Source organism: Dasypus novemcinctus, chromosome 5 (genome assembly GCF_030445035.2).
Source record: "Dasypus novemcinctus isolate mDasNov1 chromosome 5, mDasNov1.1.hap2, whole genome shotgun sequence".
NCBI classification, from domain to species: domain Eukaryota; kingdom Metazoa; phylum Chordata; class Mammalia; order Cingulata; family Dasypodidae; genus Dasypus; species Dasypus novemcinctus.
Window position 1 is genome coordinate 37,230,133 of NC_080677.1, and position 24,293 is coordinate 37,254,425.

Genomic DNA, 24,293 nt, shown 5'->3' on the forward strand with positions numbered 1-24,293 from the left:
GTATCTTGGGAAGCGGATGTTGCTCAACTGATAGAACATCCACTTACCATATAGGAAGTCCAGGGTTCGATGTCCAGGGTTCGATGTCCAGGGCCTCCTGGCCCGTGTGGTGAGCTGGCCCATATGCAGTGCTGTGCCACACAGGAGTGCCCCCCACATAGGGGTGCCCCATGTGCAAGGAGTGTGCTATGCAAGGAGAGCTGCTCCACACAAAAAAAGTGCAGCCTGTCCAGGAGTGGCAATGCATACATGGAGAGCTGATGCAAAAAGATGATGCAACAAAAAGAGACACAGATTCACAATGCTGCTGACAAGAATGCAAGCAGACACAGAAGAACACACAGCAAATGGACACAGAGAGCAGACATTGGCAGGGGAAAGGGGATGAAGGGGAGAGAAATAAATAAAATAAATCTTAAAAAAAAAAGTGTCTTAATCACAGCAAAAATCAGAATGTGCAATATAAACATGATTTCATGTGTATGAAATGTTTATTTTTTTTAGGGAATTCATGTTGATCAGCAGTTAGGGGATGTGAGGAACTCTCTGATCAGGAGTTGTAAGAGCAGCTTTGAAAGCTGAAGGAATGGAGATGCCTGCTCTTTGGAAGAGATCAGTGTCATTAGCGCTCTCTTTTCAAATTGCTTTCAGTCATATCTGAAGCTTCTCCTGCCCTTTGGTCCTGAAATTTATGAGATTTCCACAACGATAAATGACCTCTCACAATCTTTAAAAATCTCTGTTAAGATTCGCCTCACCTCTGTCTCTGTGGGGTGCACTAGATGGCCAGTCACTGACTGCTCAGCCACAGCTGGAGGAGATTGCACACCCTGGAGGCTTACGCTTGTTCTCTTTTGATAGGTTTGGAAAGGTGGCATTCATAAAACAATTATTTAGAACAGTTCCTTGGTCAGGGTGCTTTCAGTGTTACCTTTACTGAACTGCACGTGGTAGACGTTTCTGCTCTGAGCAGCTATTTGAAAGTTCTTAGGTTGAGACAAGCATACCTTCATGTAACTTTCCCCTTCAGTCTGAATTTTACCCTCAAACTTTCAAATATCTGAAGTTAATGACTATGTGATCAGGTTCCCCCTAAGTCCTCTGTTCTCAATAGCAACTACAAGCACTTTACTCATCTTATTGATCACAAAGGTGAGTACCAGCAATGGTAGCAGGACTTGGGGTCAAAATGATGAATAAGGGAGTCCATTTCAGCAGCTGATAATTTCGCATTGGAGACCCACGGCTAAAGAGGTAATTTCATTAGAATGTGATAAGTGCTATAACTGAGGTAAGAGTAGAATGCCAGAGGAGTATAAACAGTAGGGGTTCCACTCAGTTGAGGAGGGAGGTGGTACTAAGGAGAAGATGGTAACTCAGTTGGGACCTGAAGGACAACAAATGATAGCCACACAAAATGGGGCAGTGGAGAGGCCTTCCAGACAGAGTGAGTATGCAGACAGACCTAGAGGGAAGGGAGAGTGTGGGACAGGCAGAAAACTTGCAAGTGCTGTATTTCATTAAGGCTAGCGCATGGATTTTGAGAGGAGGGTTGGAGATAGAGTTGATACTAACGGCCAAACCAGAAGAATATAATTGATGCCATGTTAGACATTGGATGCTGTGGTGGTATCATGAGTAAGTCTGAACAGTTTTTCAGGAAGACATGTAATAAAATAAAATTCATATTTCAGGATGATCAGTTTGACTGCAGGGCCAAGAGTCATGTGATGTGAAGGAAGATAAGTTAGGAGACCTTCATAGCAGTCCCCGTTGGAAAAGATGGTGAACAGAACTAAATCAGGGATACCCCACTTCCGGCCTTGGGACTCTGGAGGCACAGTGGTATTATTCATTGAATGTGCATATGGGATGTGGAGCACATCTGTGCGGTGGAAAGAAGGGATAAGAAAGTGACTTCACCTCAGGACATGCTGATTTTGAACTATTAGTGGGACATTCAGTACAGATGTCCAGGAGGTGGGTGGATATGAGACTCTAGGGCCCAAAAGGTTTGGATTGGAGGAGCAGATGTAATTGAAGCCAAATGCAATCAGTGCAGTAGGATGGATGAAAAGGGGAAAAGTCAAGAGGAATGAAGATGGATCATTAGAGAACATAAAATTTAAAAACTGGTGGAGGAAGTGGGGAGACTTGAAGTAATAGCCAGAGAGGAAGAAGAGAAGCCTGGAGAATGTGGAGTCACGGACTCCTAGTGGTTAGAAGGAGGGAATGAGTAAGAGAGTCGAAGGGAAGGCAAGATAAATGAGGACTGCTGAGTCCACTGCTTTAGCTACAGGAGGCGTGACTATCTACTATTTGTCCTCCTATGGACACTGTCTACACTTCCTGAACCTAAACAAATCGTTTCCCAAACTGAAGAGAATACAGACTTATCTTTCTAGAGTCCTTTTTTTTTTCTTTTGGTTACCTGAATGTCATTTTTCTAGTAATAATCCTGAAAACATCATCAACCATTTTAAGTAATCCCATAAACTTTGTTAACTCATACTATGCTTTGTGATCAACTGAAACTATCATATTTTTTCATGTGAAGTTGTAGATGTAATAGACTTAAAGAACAGACTTTTTTTTAAAGATTTATTTTTTATTTATTTCTCTCCCCATCTCCCCCTCCCCCAGTTGTCTGCTCTCTGTGTCCATTCGCTGTGTGTTCTTCTGTGACTGCTTCTGTCCTTATCAGCGGCACTGGGAATCTCTGTTTCTTTTTGTTGCATCGTCTTGTTGTGTCATCTGTCTGTGTGTGCGGCGCCATTCCTGGGCAAGCTGCACTTTTGTGCTGGGCGACTCTCCTTATGGGGCACACTTCTTGCACTTGGGGCTCCCCTACATGGGGGACACCCCTGCATGGCACGGCACTCCTTGCATGCATCAGCACTGCGTATGGGCCAGCTCCACACGGGCCAAGAAGGTCTGGGGTTTGAACCTTGGACCTCCCATGTGGTAGGCGGATGCCCTATCCATTGGGCCAAGTCCGCTTCCAAGAACAGACTTAAAAACCTAAGTCTAGGACTTTATTCCAGTCCGTTTTATTAGTTTCATGCCGTTTCTATGTATATTACTCATTGAATGGCCAGCTATTTTATCTGAGTTAAAATTAATATTAATAGATATCTGAGTACATTCAACAAAAAGTATGCCTAAGAGTTTTTAAAATATCCGTAATAGACTTGGAACAGTTTTGGAACAGTTGAGTAAGTATAAGCTTATTTTATCATTCCAGCATGCCTAACAAACTTCTCTTTGATGTGGTGACAGCAATTATTGGGAAAACAACTATTTGTAAAATTAACTGAGGAGAGCAGTAGTGTCTAGACAATTATATAACTTCCCTAATTTGCTAATTATTGGTTGAAATTAACAGGTAATTGCAGGATTCTCAGTGTGTCAGACTTGTGGCGATATTTGCTCTTCGAATGCAGTGAACTTGGAAGTAGGAAAAGGGGTCTCTGAGGAACAAAGAAAATTGTCACTCAACCCAGTTTCCTTCACAGGAGAAAAGTTAAGCAACCATCATTACTGAGTTTGTGTCTTGTATAAAAGAAAATTGGTTACTTTAAGAGGCATATTTTTTTTCAAGACTCTTTTAAATCTTTACTAGCTTAAGTTTGTATGGTTGTTTAAAAAGTCAGTATGGGAGTAAAACAGGAGAGAGCTTATCAGATTACGTTTCTCATATTTAGGAAGTTGAGAAAATGGGTTCTATGTATTTAAAACATTTCTATATGCTATCAAAAGAAAAATATTCCTAAGATTAAAATATTCACTAAAATAACCTTGAAATTTGTGAATTGGTAATTCTATTTAAAATTAGTTTGTAAAGACAACCCTTTGGTTAGCTAAGACCTTTGCCAATATTGTTCTGTCCTCTCAATATGGCTTTTTTGACATTTTATTCAGCTTTGCACTTCGTTTTTCAAGGGCCTCTTCTTCCAGGAAGTGTGCTCAGGTCTTCTCATTAGATTGTCACATGAAAATGCTCCCTGGTACTCAGAGTTTGCATTTAACACTTGCTGTTACCGTTGAGTTTTGGCTCTGATACACAACAGCTTTGTAAGCGTTCAGACTTTGAGGCTGAGGGCACTATTAAAGTGCCAGAGAAAAAGGAAGTCTGGAAATAAGGCTGGCTTTAATTCTTGTTGAATTTCAGGGCCATTTTGTGGAACAGCCGTGTTGACTATTGGAGATCGAAAGCCAAAACATTTTAACATGTTTCTGATTCTCCTTTCTGATAAGTAACAAGCAAAGAGGGGGAAATTGGGACTATACCTTATCAGTGCTGTAATTATCTTCTATTTAGATATTTATAAGGGCAAATACACCCTAAGCTGCAGATGTGTTTTGAATTATATAGCTTTTTTATATTGCATAAACTATATATATGTGTAAATATAAATTTTATTGTGGTGACATATAAAACATGAAATCTGCCATTTCAACCATTTTTAAGTGTACAATTCAATGACATTAATTACATCTACAATGTTGTGCTACCATCAACACTATCCATTACCAAACTTTTTCATCACCCAAAACAGAAACTCTATATTCATTAAACAATAATTCTCCATTCCCTCCTCCTCCAGCCCCTGGTACCACTAATATACTTTCTATCGCTATGAATTTGCTTATTTGAGATATTTCATATAAGTGGAATCATGCAATATTTGTCTATTTTTGACTTATTTCATGCAGAATAATGTTTTTATGGTTTGAGTTAGCCAAAGGGGTGCTGATGCAAAGTGCCAGAACTCTGTTGGCTTTTATAAAGGGTATTTATTTGGCATAGAAGCTTATAGGTACAAGGCCCTAAAGAGTCCAACTCAGGGTACCATAAGAAGTACTTTCTCACCCAAACTTTGTTGCCACGTGTTGAAGCAAGATGGCGGGCAATGTCTGCTAGGGTTCAGCCTTCCTTCTTCTGCTTAAGGTTCTGTGGCCCAGCTTCTTCTTCTCAGCTGTAGGCTGACATAAGGTCTTCTTTCTCCCAGGGGCTTATTTCTTTCCGGGATCAGCTGCTCTGGTCTCTTCACGAAGTCAGCTGTAAACTATCAAGCTCATCTCTCTTCCCAGGTCTCTGATGTATCTAATGGAGCCTTTCTTTCCTCACCTATCTGCTTCTCTGTGTATTTTACTTGCATGTGAGAGTCTGTTTTAGCCCCACCAAGGGGACAGGGACTCAACCCTGCATACCTTAATGACATGGTTGAATCAAAGCCCTAATATTGATTTTAAAAAGTAAAAGTGAAACCTCTGAATTTAATACACAGGGTAACATGCCCAAGGGAACAGACCAGTTTACAAACATAATCAATTTTCTGTTTTTGGAATTCATAAATAATATCAAACTGCTACAAGGTTTATCCATGTTGTCACATGTATCAGAGCTTCATTCCTTTTTATGGCCAAGTAATATTCCATTGTGTGTATGTAGCACATTTTGTTTATTCACACATGGGTTATTCACCTGTTGGCTATTATGAATAATGCTGCTATGAACATTGGCATACAAGTATCTCTCTGAGGTCATGTTTTCAGTTCTTTGGGGTATTTACCAAGGAGTGGAATTGCCAGGTCATATGGTAGCTCTAGTTTAACTTTTTACTGGAACCACTAGCAATGTACTGGGGTTCCCATCTCTCAATCTTGTCCACACTTGTTATTTTCTGTTTTTTTTTTTTTTTTTGTTTTCTGTTTTTGTTTTAATAGCTCTTCTAGTGAGTAGGAGGTAGTATCTCATTGTGGTTTTGATTTGCATTTCCTTAATGGCTAATGATGTTAAACAACTTTCATGTGCTTTTTGGCCATTTGCATCTCTTCTTTGGAGAAGTGTCTTTTCAAGTCATCTGCCAATCTCTTAATTAGATTGTCTTTGTGTTGTTGAGTTGTAGGTGTTCTTTATATATTATGGATATCAATCTCTTATCCAATATATAATTTGCAACTCTTTTCTCACATTCCTTAGGTTGTCTTTGTACTTTCTTGATAATGTCCTTTGATGTACAAAAGTTTTAATTTTGATGCAGTCCAATTTTATTACTTTTTTTTACTTATGATTTTGGTGGCATATCTAAGAATCCATTGCCAAATCCCAGGTCATAAAGATTTTCCCCCATGTCTTCTAAGAGTTTTATGATTTTCGCTCTTATGTTTAGGTTTTCAATCCATTTTGAGTTAATTTTTGTATGTGATGTTATATAAGGGTCCAACTTCATTCTTTTGAAAATAGTAATCCATTTTTCCAAGCACCATTTGTTGAAGAGACTGTTCTTTCTCCACTGAATGCACATGGCATCCTTGTCAAAATTCTGTTCCATTGGTCATAGGTCTATCCTTGTGCCAGTACAGAAAACTATATTTTAAATCAAAGCTTAGGTTTCTTTAAAATCTTCCTTGCAACCTTCATTATACTTGAGTAGATCCAGTCTCTCATATGACAGAGGTAGTAACTGAATCTTACCATTTGATTGAATTATAGCATAATTTTATTCATACATAGTAAAGACCATGTTCCTTTACAAGTGAATTAAATTATACAACAAAACGAAAAGCAAAGATTGATCATCAGTTGAAATGATTATAAGATTGAAATATTGAGTCTCAGGGAAAACAAAGATATCTTCTTGGATAGAGTAGTGGCTCTCAGCCCTGGCTGCAATCTAGAATCACTTAGGGAGCTTTAAAACAACAACAGCAACAAATACAATACCTAACCCTTAGAGATTCTTATTTCATTGGAGCCCAAGTATCAGTGTTTTTCTAAAGCTCCCCAAGTGATTCTAATGTGCAGTCAGGTTTGAGAGCTGCTGGGATAGATAAGCAATTCGAACTATTTAAGGAAAACACATTTCTTAGTATACAAAAAAAGTAGTGAATGAATAGCTATTTGATGAGAGGAAACAGAAAATAAGAGCGGGAGAACATTTTAGCATAAATTAGTGGTTTACAATCCTTTTTTTACAGTTCTAAAATTTTAAAACTCTGAAAAGCAAAAGTTTTTCATAAGTTACTTGGTAGCAAAATCCAACCTAAATTGAACTTACTTGATGACAAACCTGAAACTGTTTATAGTCTTCCTTTATCTCATTTGGTATGGATAATCATACATTTAATTGCAGAAATATAAATGCACCTGATTACAAGTTTGCTGCTTCAGACTTCACTGAGGGTGTGACAAAGAAAGGGTACCATTCTGAAATATGTAGTATTTTGAATTCTTACATCTAGCCTGAGATATTTCAGAAAAGTGAGTTATGGAGTTATAACTCTTATAGTAGGAAAGAGTTATAATACGAATGGCCAAGATAATGCTGTACTTCAGGTGTCAAAGTTTCATTATTGTTTCTGTCAGATCAAGGGCAATGAATTTCTTACAACCATCTAGGTGGTGGTTGAACATCCACAGTAGATAAAAACACTGACCAACATCACAGTGCGATTCTTGGCTTTACATACATGCATTTCTTGAGCCTAATCTGAGGAGAGGGTCCAATTCAGGTAAAGGTTAACCAGTAATGAAAGTAGAATAAAATCATCTTATAAGAGGCTCTTCAGCCTAACTATCCCCAAAAGTTAGCCACTTATAACAACACGTATTTACTGTCTCACATAGTTTCTAAGGTCAGGAATTCGGGAGCATCTTAGCTGGGTGGCTCTCATTAGGATCCCTCAGGAGGCTGCGTAAGAATGTCAGGTAGGACTGTAGGCATCTGAAGGCTTGCCTGGGACTGCAGGACCCTCTTCCAAGATGCCTCCCTCACCTGGCTGCTGGTAGTGGCCTCGGCTCCTCGCTGTGTGGACCTCTCCATGGCTGTGCCCAAGTATGGGACAGAGCAACTGGCTTCCGCCCGTGTGTGATCCATGTGTGAGAGAACAAAGAAACCACCCTGTCTCTCATGACCTAGTTTTAGAAATCACACCTTGTCACTTCTGCCGTATTCTGTTGGTCATACAACTCACCCTGTGACAGAGTGGGAGAAGAGTCCACACGGTCTAAGTACCAGGAGGCTGAAACAGTTGGTGACCCCCAAAGAGGCTGGTATAACAGAGCCTTGTAAAAAATTACGTTCTTTAAAGAGCGCAACCATTTATAATAGTTCATTCTAAGGAAATAATCAAAGGTGAATAGTAAAACTTCTGCATAGGGATGTTTATTGCAGCGTAATTTATAAAGCAAATTGATTAGAAGTAGCCTACATGCCCAACAGCGAGCCATCCATTAAAGTATGAAAAATTCATAAAATGGCCATTAAAAGCAATGTTTTAAAAATATGTATTTGATGATATAATGAGCACTTTAAATAGGGTTAAATAAAAGCATAGATTACAGAATAGTGTTGAAGATGATTCCAGTCTTGTAGAAGAAAAAACAAATGACTGAAAACCACACCAAAATGAGAAGAGTGGTTTCTCCGGGGGTGTTTTTTAATGTTGTTCTTTATACTCTTTGTACCTTTTGAACTTTCTGGAATAAGTATGTGTGAGAACAAAACCTTCTCTGCTTTGTTTACCACAGATCCTAAAAATTCTAGCAGAATACTTGACACAAGTAGGCATTCAAGTATTTTTTGTTTGTTCTCTTTGAAGTTTTTTAAAAGTTGATTTTAACATGAAATTGACTAAATTCATCCAGTGTGAGGACTAAGAATGTTTTTCCTACACTAAAATCCTAAGAAAAACTTACAAAAATAAATTACATATGATGTGGGCCAGTGTGGGGGCCTCTCCAAGGCAATTCACGTTCTAGCCCCTGGAACCTGTGCACATGTCACCTTACATGGCAAAGGGACTTTACAGCTGTGATTCAATTAAGGATCTTGAGATGGGGAGATTATCCTGGATTTTTTGGGGAGGTCTCGTAATTACAAGAGTCCTTATAAGGAAAAGAGGGAAGGGGAGAAGGCAGATGTGGTGACGGAAGCAGAGGTCAGAAGAGTGATAGAGCCACGAGCCAAGTGATGCGGGCGGCCTCTAGAAGCCAGAAAAGGCATGGAAGGGGTTTTTCCCTAAAGTGCCCAGAAAGAAGGCGGCCCTGCTGGCCTCTTGATTTTAGTTTCATGGAACCTGTTTCTTACTTCTCACCTTCAAAACTGTAAAAGAATAGATTTTTATTGTTTCAAGCCACTGATTTTGCTACAGCAGCAGTGAGAAACTAATCCAACCAGGGATTTGATATAACTTCCAATTCCTCCATATAAAAGAATTGGTTAAAATACAAACAGGAGTGGATTAAGAAATAATCCATTTTGTTTTCGTCTGAATTTATCCAATTTGTCTTTTAAGGGTTTGTCGAGCCTCTTGTATTTCTTGTAGAATGCCAACAGATCTCATCATGATTTAAAGAAAATTCTAGTCTCTGTACACTAGCCCCAAAATTCTACTTTTCAATATAAACCTAACAATTATACTTTGCAAGAGCTTTGAATCCACCTAAAATGTTCTGGAGATTCCCTCTGGGGCTCACACAGGATTGGGACATGCCTTCTCTTTCAATTTTCATGTTCTCTCAGGTAGCTGTTTGCCTCCCACAGGGTCTCATTCTTGGTTCTCTTACTGATTGCCTCCGTATCCAGCTCCTGTGGGCCAGTGATTACGTGTTGATTCTCTGGGTACTGTGATGAAAAGACAGACGGGTCTCTATCTCTGTAAAGTGAAATTTCCATCAGCCAGAAGACAGGGATCAGGCATATAATTTTAAATAATTAATTACATGATTGCTAGTATGTTGGTTTTTTTTCAAAGTCTGTGAATACCCTATAGGTGCACATACTAGCGTTTACCTAGTTTAAGTTTTATCTGATCAACACTTTTCCCGTTGTGTATTTCTGTGGGGGGTGGGGGTTGAGGATGAGGGGAGAATACCCTCCTCTTACTGTGTTTGTGGAAAATCCATTCCCCCCTGGGGCAGAAACATGGAAGCTGTACTACATCCACCCCACGTAAAAAACACACTGATAGCCCCTTGATTGCAGAAGATCAGGGATGTAGCATTTAGTAATCTCATCGTCTTCCCATTTAAAAAGCTTTGATTCCTTCTAAATTTAGCTGTGAAGTTCTTGCCTTGCCCACTGCCCCGAACCTTCCTCCTGACTCTGCACCAAGTGCTCTATTGGTTTTTTGCTCATCTCTCACCCCATCTCTCCCTCCATCTCCCTGCCAAACCTTAAGAGAGGTGTAGTTTATATGATGATGGGAATACATTTCCTTTTCTGCACTATTTATATTTTCAGCCTTATTTCTAATTAGAGAAGGAAAAACTGAGGATACCAGAAGAATTCCAGGCACAAAAAACTGAAGGGGGAGAGTGCAGAAACTGTTTGGTGCCCTGTAAGCAAGTTAAGTGACCCACCTCATGCATCATTTTCCATCTTTGGCCTCTTTGCCTCTCTGAGACCATGGTGGGGTCTCTCCTGGGAGGTCACAAGATTGGAAAGCCATTGACAAGAGGTCACGGTGATTATTCATCATCTGCATCTTATCTCAACCCTCATGTATTTGTGACACTGAGGAGGAGGCAACCCCTGAAAAGACATGATAATAGGTCCATAAACCTTAACAATTTAAAATACATCAAATATGAATAATTGAAATATTTATTTCATTGCTGTTTTGATCTATTTGGGTACACATGTAAGTATTTATAAAGGTTTTCCTAAGGCCATTCATCACTTCTATCTCCCCTAACCCTCCATGTCCCCCATAAATTCATCAAGTAGAAATTTTCCTACTATAGCGTTTTCGGAGCCCACACTTCCAAGGTTGGGGTTGTCTTCTCGTTAGTCTGCAGCCTGAGGGTGTCAACGGCTAAATCGGGAGTACACACTTCCGGATGGCATTCACATTGGCCGGCCAGAGCACAGCGTAAACACTGTACCTGGAGAGCCTCCTCCTTCAGAGGTAATGCTTCCGGGCCGCCGTGGAAGCCGGCCGCTGCGCACTCCCGTGTCTAACACACTGCTACCTTCGCTTTCAGGTCATAATAGAAACTAACCTAACTGAATAGCAGACCTGTGGCTTAGCAGGGGCCTCCCACGGTCCCCCGTTAAAGTGTCACTGGTGTGATGCATGGGGCTACATGACCCTTCCAGATGCCTCCCCCTACCACCTCGGGCTCCTGGACACATACGCTGCTAAAGCGAAAAACATTGTGGCCTAAGGGAGAATAGCTTGGCCACTGTGGGGTTTTTTTGTTTTTTTTTGCTATCAGATTTCCCAAAGATTATCCTCATGTTATTTTTTATTTCATGTCATCTTTGAAAGTGACTGCTTGTTTTTGTCTGTTTTATGACTCTCTTTGAGAATTCTTTTAAGGAGGGATTAAAGCATTGTAAGTACTGAGGGAGACCAAGAATCTGGACAACTAAGTGGGATTTAAGGGATTTAGCATTTTAAAGGTAATTTTGTCTATCCCCATTTCACCTGCCCTATGAGTCTGTGATGCTTGCTTTTATGTCACAGAGTATCTGGAATGGTTGCTATAAACTTGTCAGGCTTCAAGTGAACACTCATTGTGTTTGAGCCGAGGTGCAATTAAACCAGGGTCACACTGCAATTTTTCTAGAATTTCTATTTAAACTAGGATTTTTGAGGGATAGATGGTATTTAATATCGTTGGCATGGTATTGTGTATATTTTTATAATTTAATTCTTAAATGCATTATTTATGAATGTTGCATAATTAAGGTTATCAGGTACTTCCCATCATCATGGCATAAATACCAATGTTTTACAATATATCATTCTGCCTTCGATAGTCTAATTTGTTTCAAAAGTAAGTCAGTATAATTCTTCTAGATTTTTGGTCTAAACTTTCTATGCGGTTTCTTCCATGTCATTAAAAACAAACAACAATAACAACAAAATGAAGACAGAAAACTTGGATTTAATGTAACAGCTCTTAATTTTGGTTATGTGCTTTAAAACAAAGAACTGCTTTTGATAGCTACATTTTTCTTCTTCTAATACAGTTTTTCCCTAATGTTTTATTAGGTGCAGAGAGAGCTAGCAGCTGTTATTGCTTTGAAAGCAAGAAAGTCTGGTGAGTAGTGTTTTATGTGGCTGGAGAAAGATTTTCATTCTGGGGGGCTACTTCACATATTATCCTGTTGTGGACAGTCAGATGAGTCTATCCCAGGAAACTTGGGTGGAGAATGCAGCATTTGGTGGAGAATGCACCATTTGTTTTTGTTTGGTTGGTTGGTTTTAGGAGGTACCAGGGATGGAACCCAGGACCTTGCACGTGGGAAGCAAGTGCTCAACCACTGAGCTACATTCGCTTCCCATTTGTTTTGTTTGTTTTTTATTCCCCCCTTTGTGGCTTCTTGCATGCTGTCTGCTCTCTGTGTCCATTCGCTATGCATTCTTCTGTGTCTGTATTTATTTATTTTTATTTCCCCTTCCCCCCTTGCGACTTGCTTGCTGTCTGCTCTCTGTGTCCATTCACTGCACACTCTTCTGTGTTTTTTCGCTTGTCTCCTTTTTTTTTTTTTGGTTGCATCACCTTGCTGAGTTGTTACTCTGCAGCATGCCAGCGAGCCTGCCTTCACAAGGAGGCCCCGGAACGCAAACCCAGGGCCTCCTGTATTGTAGACGGGAGCCCAACTGATTGAGCCACAGCCACTTCCCCCTTTTTGTTTTGTTTTTTAAGGATTTATTTTATTTATTCCTCTCCCCTTCCCCCCTGTTGTCTGCTGTGTCCATTCGCTGTGTGTTCTTCTGCATCCGCTTGCATTATCCTGTGGCACTGGGAAACTGTGTCTCTTTTTTGTTGCATCATCTTGCTGTGTCAGCTCTCTGTGTGTGCGGCGCCACTCTTGGGCGGGCTGAGCTTGTTTCACACAGGGTGGCTCTCCTTGCAGGGCACACTCCTTGCACATGGGGTCCCCTACATGGGGATGCCTCTGCTTGGCATGGCACTCCTTGTGCATAGCAGCAGCACTGCATGTGAGCCAGCTCACCACAGATCAGGAGGCGCTGGGATTGAACCCTAGACCTCCCATGTGGTAGGCAGATGCTCTGTCATTTGAGCCACATCCACTTCCCCACCCCCCCATTTGTTTTTAAAATCATTTTTTCTAACCATCAAATGGAATAGGATGCTCTATAGTTCTTTAAAATAAAATTTCACTGCTTTGCTCGATTTTATTTTAGATTTCAAGGGAAGACGAAATTTAAAATTTAAAATATGTTTGCAGTTTACCACAACCATGAAGAGTCTAAGTCCACAATAAAAAGAAAAATCTTAAAAGAAAGCAAACTACATTACATTGTAATGTAACAGAAAACAATACTAAAATGGGGGTCTTTTTAAGGTTATATTTTTCATCTCAAAGTAGTTTCTTTTAGAAATAATTTGTTTTTTAAATGTTTGTCTAATGATATTTAAAAGCAAACATTTTCATAGATTGGACTGCATGGATCTGAGTCTAGTGCCTGTGAAATAATTGGTGGAAGTGATATGTGGAAAGGAAAAGGGAGCTTTCAGATACATTTTGAAGGAGAAAATGCCATGCTCTGCTGAAATTCAATATGAAATGGAAACTCACTGAGGTAGAAAAATGCTTTCTTAGAGGAGGGCTGTCAGTGGGAGCATCCTTTACTGCTCCTTAGTGCTCAGAAGGAGGAGTTCGGTGTTGAATGGAATGAAAAACAGGAGAGAGGTACTGCCTGGATAATGTTAAACGAGCACACGACTTTTCAGGTAGAAAGACAGTGACAAAGTCAAACTGAAGACAAAATTTGAAGAAATAAATGGGATGGAAATGTCTTCAGAAGCAAACCATACGTTTTACATCGTTCCTTTTCCAATTAGAAACTGTAAGAACTCGCTTTTATCTCAGTTACTTTTTAAACCAAACACATGGAAGTGTGAATTAGCTTATTATAGTTCTATTACTTTCTTTGCTAATGTAGTTGATTTAAAGGACACAGAGACTGGGTATCATAAAGGCAGTGAAGAGGAAGGTGCAAGCATGAGCAGTCTGGACCCACAGGGTATTTCACAGAGAGGGCAGCGAGATTGAGGCTCTCTGTGAAGAGCAGCAGGTTGCCCGGCATCTGCAGAGGGGGCGACAAAGATGGAGAAAAGACACCAGCATAGAAGAGGCAGGAGGGATGGCTTAGAAATGCCTGTGCTAGAACTGATCTTGGTTCTAGAAGATGGAACTGACACTCTGTACTAGTTGGGATGGCCTTGGAGGAGAGGATTTGGTTTTTAAAGTTTCAGTCTAAGTTAGGGAAATGATCAAAAACAAAGAGTGTGTCAATGCTGGAGAAAAACAGAGTGGTTAGAGTCAGATAGGCTGCAGAAGGGGGTTGCTCATTTACAGGGTGCAGTGGGAAAGCTTCTGATAAGGTGATATTTGAGCAAAGTCTGTGAGGGAGCGAGTCCCGCCAATATCCAGAGGAGAGCCTTTGTCCAGAGGGATTGTACGTAATGTGTTTGAGAAGCAAGGAGGCTAGAGTGGCTGGAGCAAAATGAACAAGGCAGCGAAATGTAGGGTTGGATGCTAGGTTAAGAAGTTTGAACTTTCTGGAGGTGAAGGGAAATGAAGATAAGTAAACAAGACCCAGATAAAATTGTACTGGATTTTCTACATGGGTAATTTTATTATCTGCCAATTATGACTGTCTTGTCTCTATTTTACCAATCTATATAACTCTTTTCTTTCTTTTCTCGTATTATTTTATTAGCTAGGAACCTGAAGTATAAGGTTTAATAACAGCCATGATAGTTGGCATTCTTGCCTTGTCCCTGACTTTAATCATTTTAATTAAATATAGTGTTTTCTAATTAGAACAGTGAAATGAACAATGAAAATTATTTTTGAGAAAAAGACATTTCTCTCCCTACCACCTAAACCCCAACAAAATTGGGAAGCAACTAGTAGTAAAATAACCAATGAGGTGAATATTATAAAGTTTCAAGGACTTTCAAATACAGAAATACTGGAGATAGCTACCTGCTTTACTCTGCACTCTCAATGCTTGAGTTGGGAGTGAGAGTAGATGGAAAATAGCAATGGCGAGTCACCAAAGATCCTAAGTCTTGGGAACTGCTTTTATTCATTTCGTTATCAAATTCTATCTGGGTATCTAATATATGCCAGGCATGGTGTAAGGCACGAAGAATACAAGGACAAACATGGCCCCTGCTACTTTTAAATTGCAAAGCATTAATGAGCCAATGGTTATCTGAAAAAGGAAAACTTAGTTCTGTGACCTTCAGAGTGATAAAATGGCAGAACCATTAGTGGAACCTTAATTAAATAGCATTCCAGCTGCTGAATGGTGCTTCCTACATATGCTCGTTGCTGTTTTTTTAGAACTATTTTGAGTTTTTCTTTTAGGAAAGGAAGAAGAAGAAAAAGAAACTATTTTCCACCTAATAACGTATTAAAATGATGGTCGACACATCTGGGGCTTGACAGAAAAAACTGATTACCCTAATATCTTATGTCTTGCAGTAAAACTGTTAATTAGGGCTCAGGTGGTCACGCCAGATTTATGTCTAACTGTGAAAGGTTATTAAAATGAGAATTAGTATAAAGAAGAGTTTTTGGTTTCAGCTTACCATACAAACAGAAATAAAAGTAACTGCCAATCAATAGGTTATATGAATGAGTCAAGACTCTAGCTTAGTAAAAAGTCAATTTTGTTGTAATTTTCTAAGAGGCCTTTAGGAAGTGCCTTTAAATAGTTGTCTCTTCTAAGAGTTAATCTTGTTGAATGTGAATAGTATATTACTCCACAGCACTTACAAAAATCAGCACAAATATGCTTGCACTTCTTTTCCTTTGTTGGATTGTTAATTTTACTGCTAATGTTAGCTAATTAGTATCTTGGAATGTTTCTTCCCTTTTCCAGAGAATCCACAGCCAAAGCACTTTTCCCTCTTGTTATCTTTAGATCATATAAAATTTGTGCCCTGGTGGGCTTCTATTTCTGGAAAGTCTGAAATCTCATACTTGTAAATCTCCTTGGCACTTTTTAAGTTTCACTCTGTTTCTGCTTAGTCCATTGCTAATTACGTGTTTTAAAACAAAATATCTAGGGTATTAAGGTTTGGAAAGGAAACAAGGGGCTCTAGGTTCTGTTTCCACCATTAAATGTATTTGTGTCCTTAGCTAAATCATTCCATTTGGTATCCTAGTATCAAGCTGTATTAGTCAGGGTTCTCTAGGTAAACAGAATTAACAGGAAATGAATCTGTAAATAGTATGATACTTTATAAAATTCTCTCACATGACCAAGGGGATGCACAAGTCCAGGTTCCGCAGGGAGGCTGAAACCAGGGGCTCCAATAAAAGTCCAGTGAAGGTCCTTGATGAGTTTCTGGGATATGTTGACTGTCCAAAGACAAGCTGGGAAGTTTCTCTCTGAATGCTGAAGTCACTTCCCCTTTTAAGGCATTCAACTGATTGGATAAAACATCACTCATTGCTGATAGCAATCTCTGTGGTTGATCGTAGATGTAATCGGCCATCTATGCAGTAAACTCACTGATGACTGAAGTCCATAAATGTCCTTATATTACAGTTAGCTCAGTGCTCGCTTGACCAAAGAACTGGGCACAATTACCTGGCGGAGTTGACACATTAGCCTAACCATCACCAGGGGGGCAGTGTAGAATCTGACAGCCTTAGAGAGTCCATTCAGCTCTAATAAGTAATATTATAATAGGTAATATGTGATATTATTACATATTATAAAATAATATCCTAATATTTTCATTAATTACTTTAACCTTAATCACAATTTTGGGAGTCTTTTATTCAGGACTCTTTCAGGTGTGACAGAAACTCAGACTTGAAACTAAAAGGGGAATGTAGTGGCTCAGGGAATCTGTGGGGTTTGACAATCTCAGCAGAAAGAGAAAACCTCTCTCCTGATAGTCTCAACAGAAGACTTGGTGAGGGATCTTGTAAGGATGAAATGCCCCCCTCTAGGGCAGTGCAGGAGAGTTGGGGGGTGGGGTGGAGAGGTGAAGTCAGTCCCATACAAGTCACGTGGACTGAGGCTAGAGCAGGCGTGGCTCTGCAAAGCCGCAGGGAGGATGGAGGCTGGGCAGGGGGAGCAGCACGGGTGCACCACAGGAAGAAGTGTTTTGATAGTCCATTTCTCAGCAGAGAGTAAGTATCATGCCTGAGATCACGAAGGCTAGGAAGATGGTAGCCGGATGCAAGCCCAGGTTCCAACACCCCGTCTTGGGTTTTTCTTACTATGCTCTGCTCACCAGTTAATGAATTTCTGGAATATGAGAGTAGAGATGTGATTAGTGAAAAGGCATTTTTTTTAAAAGATTTATTTATTTATTTATTTCCCCCCCACCCCCGGTTGTCTGTTCTTGGTGTCTATTTGCTGCGTCTTGTTTCTTTGTCCGCTTCTCTTGTCCTCAGCGGCACGGGAAGTGTGGGCGGCGCCATTCCTGGGCAGGCTGCTCCCTCCTTCGCGCTGGGCGGCTCTCCTTATGGGTGCACTCCTTGCGCGTAGGGCTCCCCTACGCGGGGGACACCCCTGCGTGGCACGGCACTCCTGGTGCGCATCAGCACTGTGCATGGGCCAGCTGCACACGGGTCAAGACCCGGGGCTTGAACCGCGGACCTCCCATGTGGTAGACAGACGCCCTATCCACTGGGCCAAAGTCCGTTTTCCGTGAAAAGGCATTTTTCTGTTTTCCATTTTTGTTCCTGGAAACAGAAAAGAATGGAGTGGAAACTCATAATTTTTCAAGTAGTAAATATGGAATAGTAGCCTTTTTTTTTTTCTATTACTAGGAAAAAGCAGCCAAGGATGTAGGTTGAAGTGTTATTTGGTACCAATGTATTTTATTATTTCTTGAGTTATAAAAGGTATACATAACACAAATAGCATAAAATGATTTAGTTTACTTTGTTTTAGAGTTTTTTAAAAATTATTTTTCATAGGCTAGAAAGGACTAGAGGAAAGCTAACATTTTACTTTAAATTATTTCTCCTAGCCTTATAGAATTTATTGCTTATTTTATCATCTTTGAATGGCACGTTCAAGCGTCAATAGGCATTTCTAATGGGTGTTTGATTCCAAAGACCTGGAGTTACTGTTCTTTCCCATACAATTTAAGTCTGTGTGAAATATACAAGCAGGCAGCCACTGAATCTGGTGTTCATGGTGGACCTGGTTGAGTGCCTTTTATCGCTGGTAGGCTGGTGACATTCCCAGTTTTGAAGATCTATTAGCAACAATCACCAATAACACATTTTAGGAAATTTTAGCTATTTTAAGCTCCCTTCTTAAGTATATGTGTTTAAGACTGGAGGAAATAAAGTGGTATCTGGTATATGGTGATCTGATATGAAGTGTTGTCTGAGGTATGTAGCCTTCTCATCTTCCCTTTAGCCTGCTACAATTGAAAGGGCAGGACAGAAACGTTCCAACGAAAGGATATTCATATTGCTTTTTCATGAGAAATGAAATAGGTCGATTGATTATTTTTAATAGAGAATAAGGCTTCTCCTTTTGTAAGTATAGAAGAAAAAAATAACCTTTGAACCTATGGAATTGTTCCTTCTTTTGTCCTCTAAAGTTTTGCTTTTCATTTTTAGTTGATAGCTTTTTAAAAATACTGCACCATATGTGACTTTACGCTTATCCTTTTGTAAACACCTAACTCATGTAGGAGCATGTGCATGATAAAACGGGATTTTAGAGAATAGAAGCTAAGAATAAAGTTAAGGGCCAACTAAGACTGGTTCACACGCTAGTAAAATTATCTCAGACCTCCTCTCTCTTTCTAGATTTGTGTGATAATTGTTATTGAAAAAAATAAAAATAAAATGCTCTTAAAACTAAAAGATATAATGATCTTCTTTTGAATGGTTTGTTCCTCTAATCTCTGAGTGCTCTTATAATAATGTTTGAGATGAAAGTTGCTCATTTATAATGGTAGAAGCCTGGCAGTGGTGTTTTCAACCCATTGATATTTTCTCAAGACTTTCACAGCTTACCCTCAAAGGATGCCCCTCTTCTTGCAAAATGGCTGTTTCCACACGGTTGTTTCTGTCCTTTTCCTCTCCGTGGCTTTCTCCTGGATGCGTATCCACCAGGGTCCCTCACTCTCATTTGCGGTCAGCACAGACCTCCCCTGACTGTCTTTAGCCCCACTGAATGTGTATTTAGCATTTGTCAACCAAGAGGAAAGAAGCAGCATGTGTTTTCCCTTAAAATAATCCACAACCTCCTTGTCTTCTTGATTGATTGATTATCTAGGCTGTTTTCGAAGAAAGAACTTTGTACTAACACCACAATGATTACTGAAGTTTGTAAACTCTCTCTCCTTCTCTGGTGCAATAATAACTCCTTATTCTAACATTTCCAGAGACTGTTTTTCTGTCCCTACTCACTAATAGATTTTGTACATTCGCACCCCCATCTCCACTAGGGCATATTCTTATTAAGTAGTGATTAATTCAGTGGTTGACAGGTGCCTGTATCTTCCCTTTTTTTTTTTTTTGATAGCTTAAAAACATAATAAGAGTCTTTGAATAGCAATACTCAATGAAGTGTAAAGTTAAAGGGTCTTTGAAAATGTAAAACTCTTACAATGAAGAAAATAACACTGGTAAAAACCAAAGTAATTGAAAATGCATGCAGCAGATGCTTTGTAAAATTTTCCCTAACTCTCCCACTGGGATACAAAGAAAATTGCCTTTTAAAAAAAATCCTATGACACTGTCTTTGTAATTAGAGCTATTAAGTTGAAATGATAAATAATCATTCAGTGACAAACTATAAAAGAAAATAGCCATTTGCACTGGTTTCTCCTGAATCTCAAGAGATTTGAGAGTATTAAGTATGGAACTTGACTTTTTTAACCCTAAGTGTTGTTAGAATTTAGGAAATCAGAAAGCTAGGCAAAATGATTTCCTTTTTCACCGCTCCTCACGGTCATGACCTTTAAGATGGCAAATGAAACTGATTTGCCAAGGGGAAGAATAATTATAACCGCAACAGCCAGTAAACTCCAGAATCCAAGGTTTTTGAGGCCTTTGTTTTCAAAAACGCCTGCAGGGCACTTCAGCGAGGGTATGGAATGCTTATCGGGCTCAGTAGACAAAGGTAATTAACGTTCCTAATGGACGCTTATTCTTGTTGTAGAGAATCGGCTTTCCACCAGAGAACTGCAGGCTAGCGGTCCCGGATGGTACACGGAGCAGGTCCTTTTTTCTAATTCCAGGACAACAGTTTTACACCATTCAGATTCCTACTTGTTATTCCCTATATTTTACCAAGTTTTCTAGGGCTTGAAAAACAGTTCCCTGGGTTGGAGGAGAGAGGGGGTGGAAGGCAGGTGAGAGGAATTAGAAGGAGAAGCAAGTTTTCTGAGAGCTTAGAAATGGCTTCTACCAGTGCAGCTCCTGGGAATATATTTTCTGTGGAAAAAAAAAAGAGATGAGTGTAATGAGGATGCCCTGTGCATAAATTCAATATTAGTTTTACACCCAGGGTCAAATGAAAGTTAATGACCATTTGCACACCAGAGATCTGAAACCCACATTTTATTTCTTTCTTATAATGACAAAAAAGGAGAGCAATTTATATTTAAATTGACTTAGATTTTGAAGCATAAACACAAAGGTCTCCCTGGTACCCTCACCCGCTTTTTTTCAGTGAAACTTCCTGGCAGGGCTCACTTTCATAAAAAATTAAGTCCCATCCCACCCCAGTTCCCTTGCGTAGATGATACTTTGTTTTCTGTGAAACTATCCTGTTCCCACCCTGCTGGGTTAGTGATACTAAATCAGAAGCCAGCAATGCAATCAGGGCTACTCTCTTTAATGAGTTAGGTTTTGCATTTGTTTAGCTAATTAGCTGATTGAGGCAACTAACGATTGTCTTTAATATGCTGTTGACTGGGCAGCTTCTTCCCAATGGCTGCCAGTTCCCTTGTTTGTGATCCTCCAGTGAGTGGACCCGGTGAATATGTGATATATGCCACATAGCATTCGGAGGCAGGGCCCGGGAGGACGTTACACTAATCCCTAGGTGCCCCAAACAGGACATGCGTCCACGTGAAACCCTGCATCTGACTAATTCTGTGTATTTGAATAAAGCTTTATGTTTTGGGTTTGTGGATTGGGGCCAGGAGGGGGATGCATGCAAGATCCATTTTTAGGATTTATAACTCTGTGACTCCTTCTCTGAACACCCCTAAGGTACAAAGTAAAAATAATTTGTAGAGGTTTTAAAATATTAAATGTTAAAATATTTAAGGAAATATTAAAAGCAGATGAGGACATCATAAGATAGCTAAAATCATTTCTGACATGCTAAAGTATCCTTTAAGAAGAATCTTTGCTCTTCGCTGTTTGTGTAGAGTGTAAAGTTCTGCAGCCTGTTAAATACAGTTGCCTACCAGAATCTATACTCCTCCTGGGCATGGAGTCAGGGAATTTGCCTCCTGAACTTGCTTTGTGTAGAGGAGGCTGTGCCTTTAGGTCTGCAGTTCCATGTCCTTTGTAGCAAGCCTGGGAAACTGCTTCCCTCATGTAGAGCAGTGACATTTTCTCAAGATTTCTCAGCCATACGTGGCTATTGATTCGATAAGAATATAGGAATAATATTGCTGATACTTTGTTTCCCCAGTTTTTTTCATTTCATTGACTTTTGCTTCAGTGAAAATATACAGAAAGTGATAGAGGGAAGCGGACTTGGCCCAATGGATAGGGCGTCCACCTACCGCATGGGAAACACAGATTCCTGTTGCCACTGATAAGGATAGAAGCGGTCACAGAGGAACACACAGCGAATGGACACAGAGAGCAGACAATTGGGGGAGGGGAGAAAGTGAAATAAAAAAATAAATAAATCTTTTAAAAAAAGAAAGTGATATGGAGCAAAAGTGGGTTCTTTTCTCCAGATGTTCCTTTAAACCCAATTCCTGAGATACTGGGGTCTCAAAGAGAAAAAGTTTATTTGGTTGTGCAAGCAAAGGAGAGCAGTCGTCTTAAAAGGCCCAAACATTGCCTCCCTGATGTGCAGAAATTCTAATATTTTGTAACATTCAGGTGCTAATGAATAGTTGGGGTGGAGCTGGACATGGGTTCCTTCCTTAGTAAACCTTAAGGGGTTGAACACGCTGGGGGTAGACCCTAAACCACGGGGAGTTACAAAGTTACAATCATATTCAGAGATCAAGGTTTTGAGACAGCAAAGTAAAGAGGTCAGTTGCAAGGTTTTCCATATGGATAGTAAACAGAGGAGGGTTGAGTGTTTACCATCCCAATAGTAAGCACACACAGGGGTGAATGAACTCAGTCTAGAATTCCCATCCGGATAGGAAGATACACAAGGGTGAGGGTAAGTCTAGAAGAGCTGGCTAGAGGGGTGGGGCCAGCTTCAGAAATATAAGGTGTTAACCTTTGCTATTTTATAATATAAAGGCTTCTGTTATATATAATGACTTAGCAATCAAAATTGTTAATTTTTAACCCTTGATTACAAAAGCTCGCCCTGCCCCTCCTTCTTCACTGCTATTATTTGTATTAACAAATAAGAACTCTCCAGGGAAATCTTTGTTTTGGCCATATGATCATTCATCATATTAACGGTCTAATTATATAAACAGCCATGGAAATGGAGCTGTTCTTGGTAAAACTGAATATGACATAAACACAGTATGTGTGGAAAGAAGTAAATATTGCCCCATAATAAGTAACGCAAAGCACATAACTGGCTTCATCTGAATTTTACTGGGCTATGAGGTTGTTATGCAAAAGTGAAATTTACTTTGTATACAATTCTTTACATTTATATTACATGTAAATACTTAATCTTTGAGAATTACTAAAGCAGACATTTTCTTTGAAAGTAGATAAGTGGTGGTAGCTATTTGCATTTTTCAGATAGCTTATATAAATACTGGACTTTAACGCTACAGACAGTGATTTGAGCTCTGTTTTAGAGATAAGACCAGTGGTAAAAATTTTGACCCTGGAATCAGTAAAGACGGGTATGACATAAGTGCTTTTGTTTGGAATTGAGGAATCAGAGATGGTTAGATACTTTCTAAAAACAATTCTCGATCTCTTTCTGAACAGCTGTGTCAAAATCCCTCATTGACAGACTAAATAAAACTTATTTTTCTAAAGCTGTGTTCTCAAATTTAATTTTCATAGCAGCTATGGAGTTGAGTTTGTTAACAGCACTCATTCTTGGGCCCAGACCCTTGAGATTCCAATTAAGTCCAGATAGAGGCCTTGGAATCTGAATTTTTAACAAGCCCTCTCCTTTAGGTGCTTTAGATGACATACTTGGACAAAAACATGCTGTTGTCTGATCTGCAGTCTCAGGGAGTGAGATAGCGTTATCGGATTTTCTCTGGGTTCGTGGTTAAACTACAGAAAATAAATTTTGACAGCAAACCAGGTTAGTTAGGCCAGTAATTTATTAAAGAATGGTGAGAAGAGAAATGGGAGAAAATAACAGATCATTGGTCCCAGGTAGAGAGGAAGGGGCTGAAAAGTGAGAAAGAAGGCCAATTTACAGACTACAGTTCCCCATTACAGATTACAAATGTCCAGTTTTACTTGTGTGCTATTCCAGGCAGGAGGGAAGAAGGCAGAGCAGGGGGCAGAAAGCAAGAGCAGGGGGTAGTAAGCAAGAAGGGGGTGGAGGAGTGGGAGTGCTTTGGTGCTTGCCTTTTAAACCATTAATTATTCCACCCCTTTGCTAATGTCAGGGGAGGAGTCCCAGCTGTTTGTTGTTTTGATTGATTACCCCACCCATCATTGGGGGCGGTGGCAATGATAAGGTCACCTGGAGGAATATCCAGGGCTTCTGACTTCTGGAGGAAATCTTGTTCCGAATGGGGTTCTCGCAAGTTCTTCCAGCAGCCGTCTTGGGGGTACTGATGTCTACACAGCTTCTTGCCAGGTTCCAGATCTGTCTATTGATTTCCTGTTTTACTAGACTGTCTCAATAGTGTTTAATGAAGGATGTTACTCTAACGAACCAACCATGGTAGAAGGAATCAAAAAAGGAGTTCTGCTAACTCCTTTGTTAGGCAATTTGTTTCTCTACCTGAATTGGGATTTTCTCATGGGAATGGTAACCTAGGTGTAAAGCTCTCATGGCACTGGCCATAAAGTCTTTTTAAATGGAGAGAATTATTAAGCTTTATTTGGTGGGCAGAGTCAGGAATAAGCAAACATTCTGACTGAAGTTTCTGTAGTAAACTTGTCAGGAAGACATTCGTTTTGGATCTGATATGAATGGCTGTAGAGGGAAAATGAGTT

At 39.8% G+C, this 24,293-nt stretch overlaps 1 protein-coding gene across 4 annotated transcripts in view; it reads left to right on the forward strand.

Moving 5' to 3' along the window:
* Positions 1–24,293, forward strand: part of RAPGEF5 (Rap guanine nucleotide exchange factor 5) — a 232,817-nt gene that overhangs the window by 79,241 nt on the left and 129,283 nt on the right. For all 4 annotated transcript variants that reach the window (XM_058296892.2, XM_004461331.5, XM_023589624.3 and 1 more), the window contains exon 7: positions 12,010–12,058. In XM_058296892.2, coding sequence (XP_058152875.1) covers positions 12,010–12,058 — 49 coding nt within the window. The remainder of the gene's footprint in view (positions 1–12,009; positions 12,059–24,293) is intronic.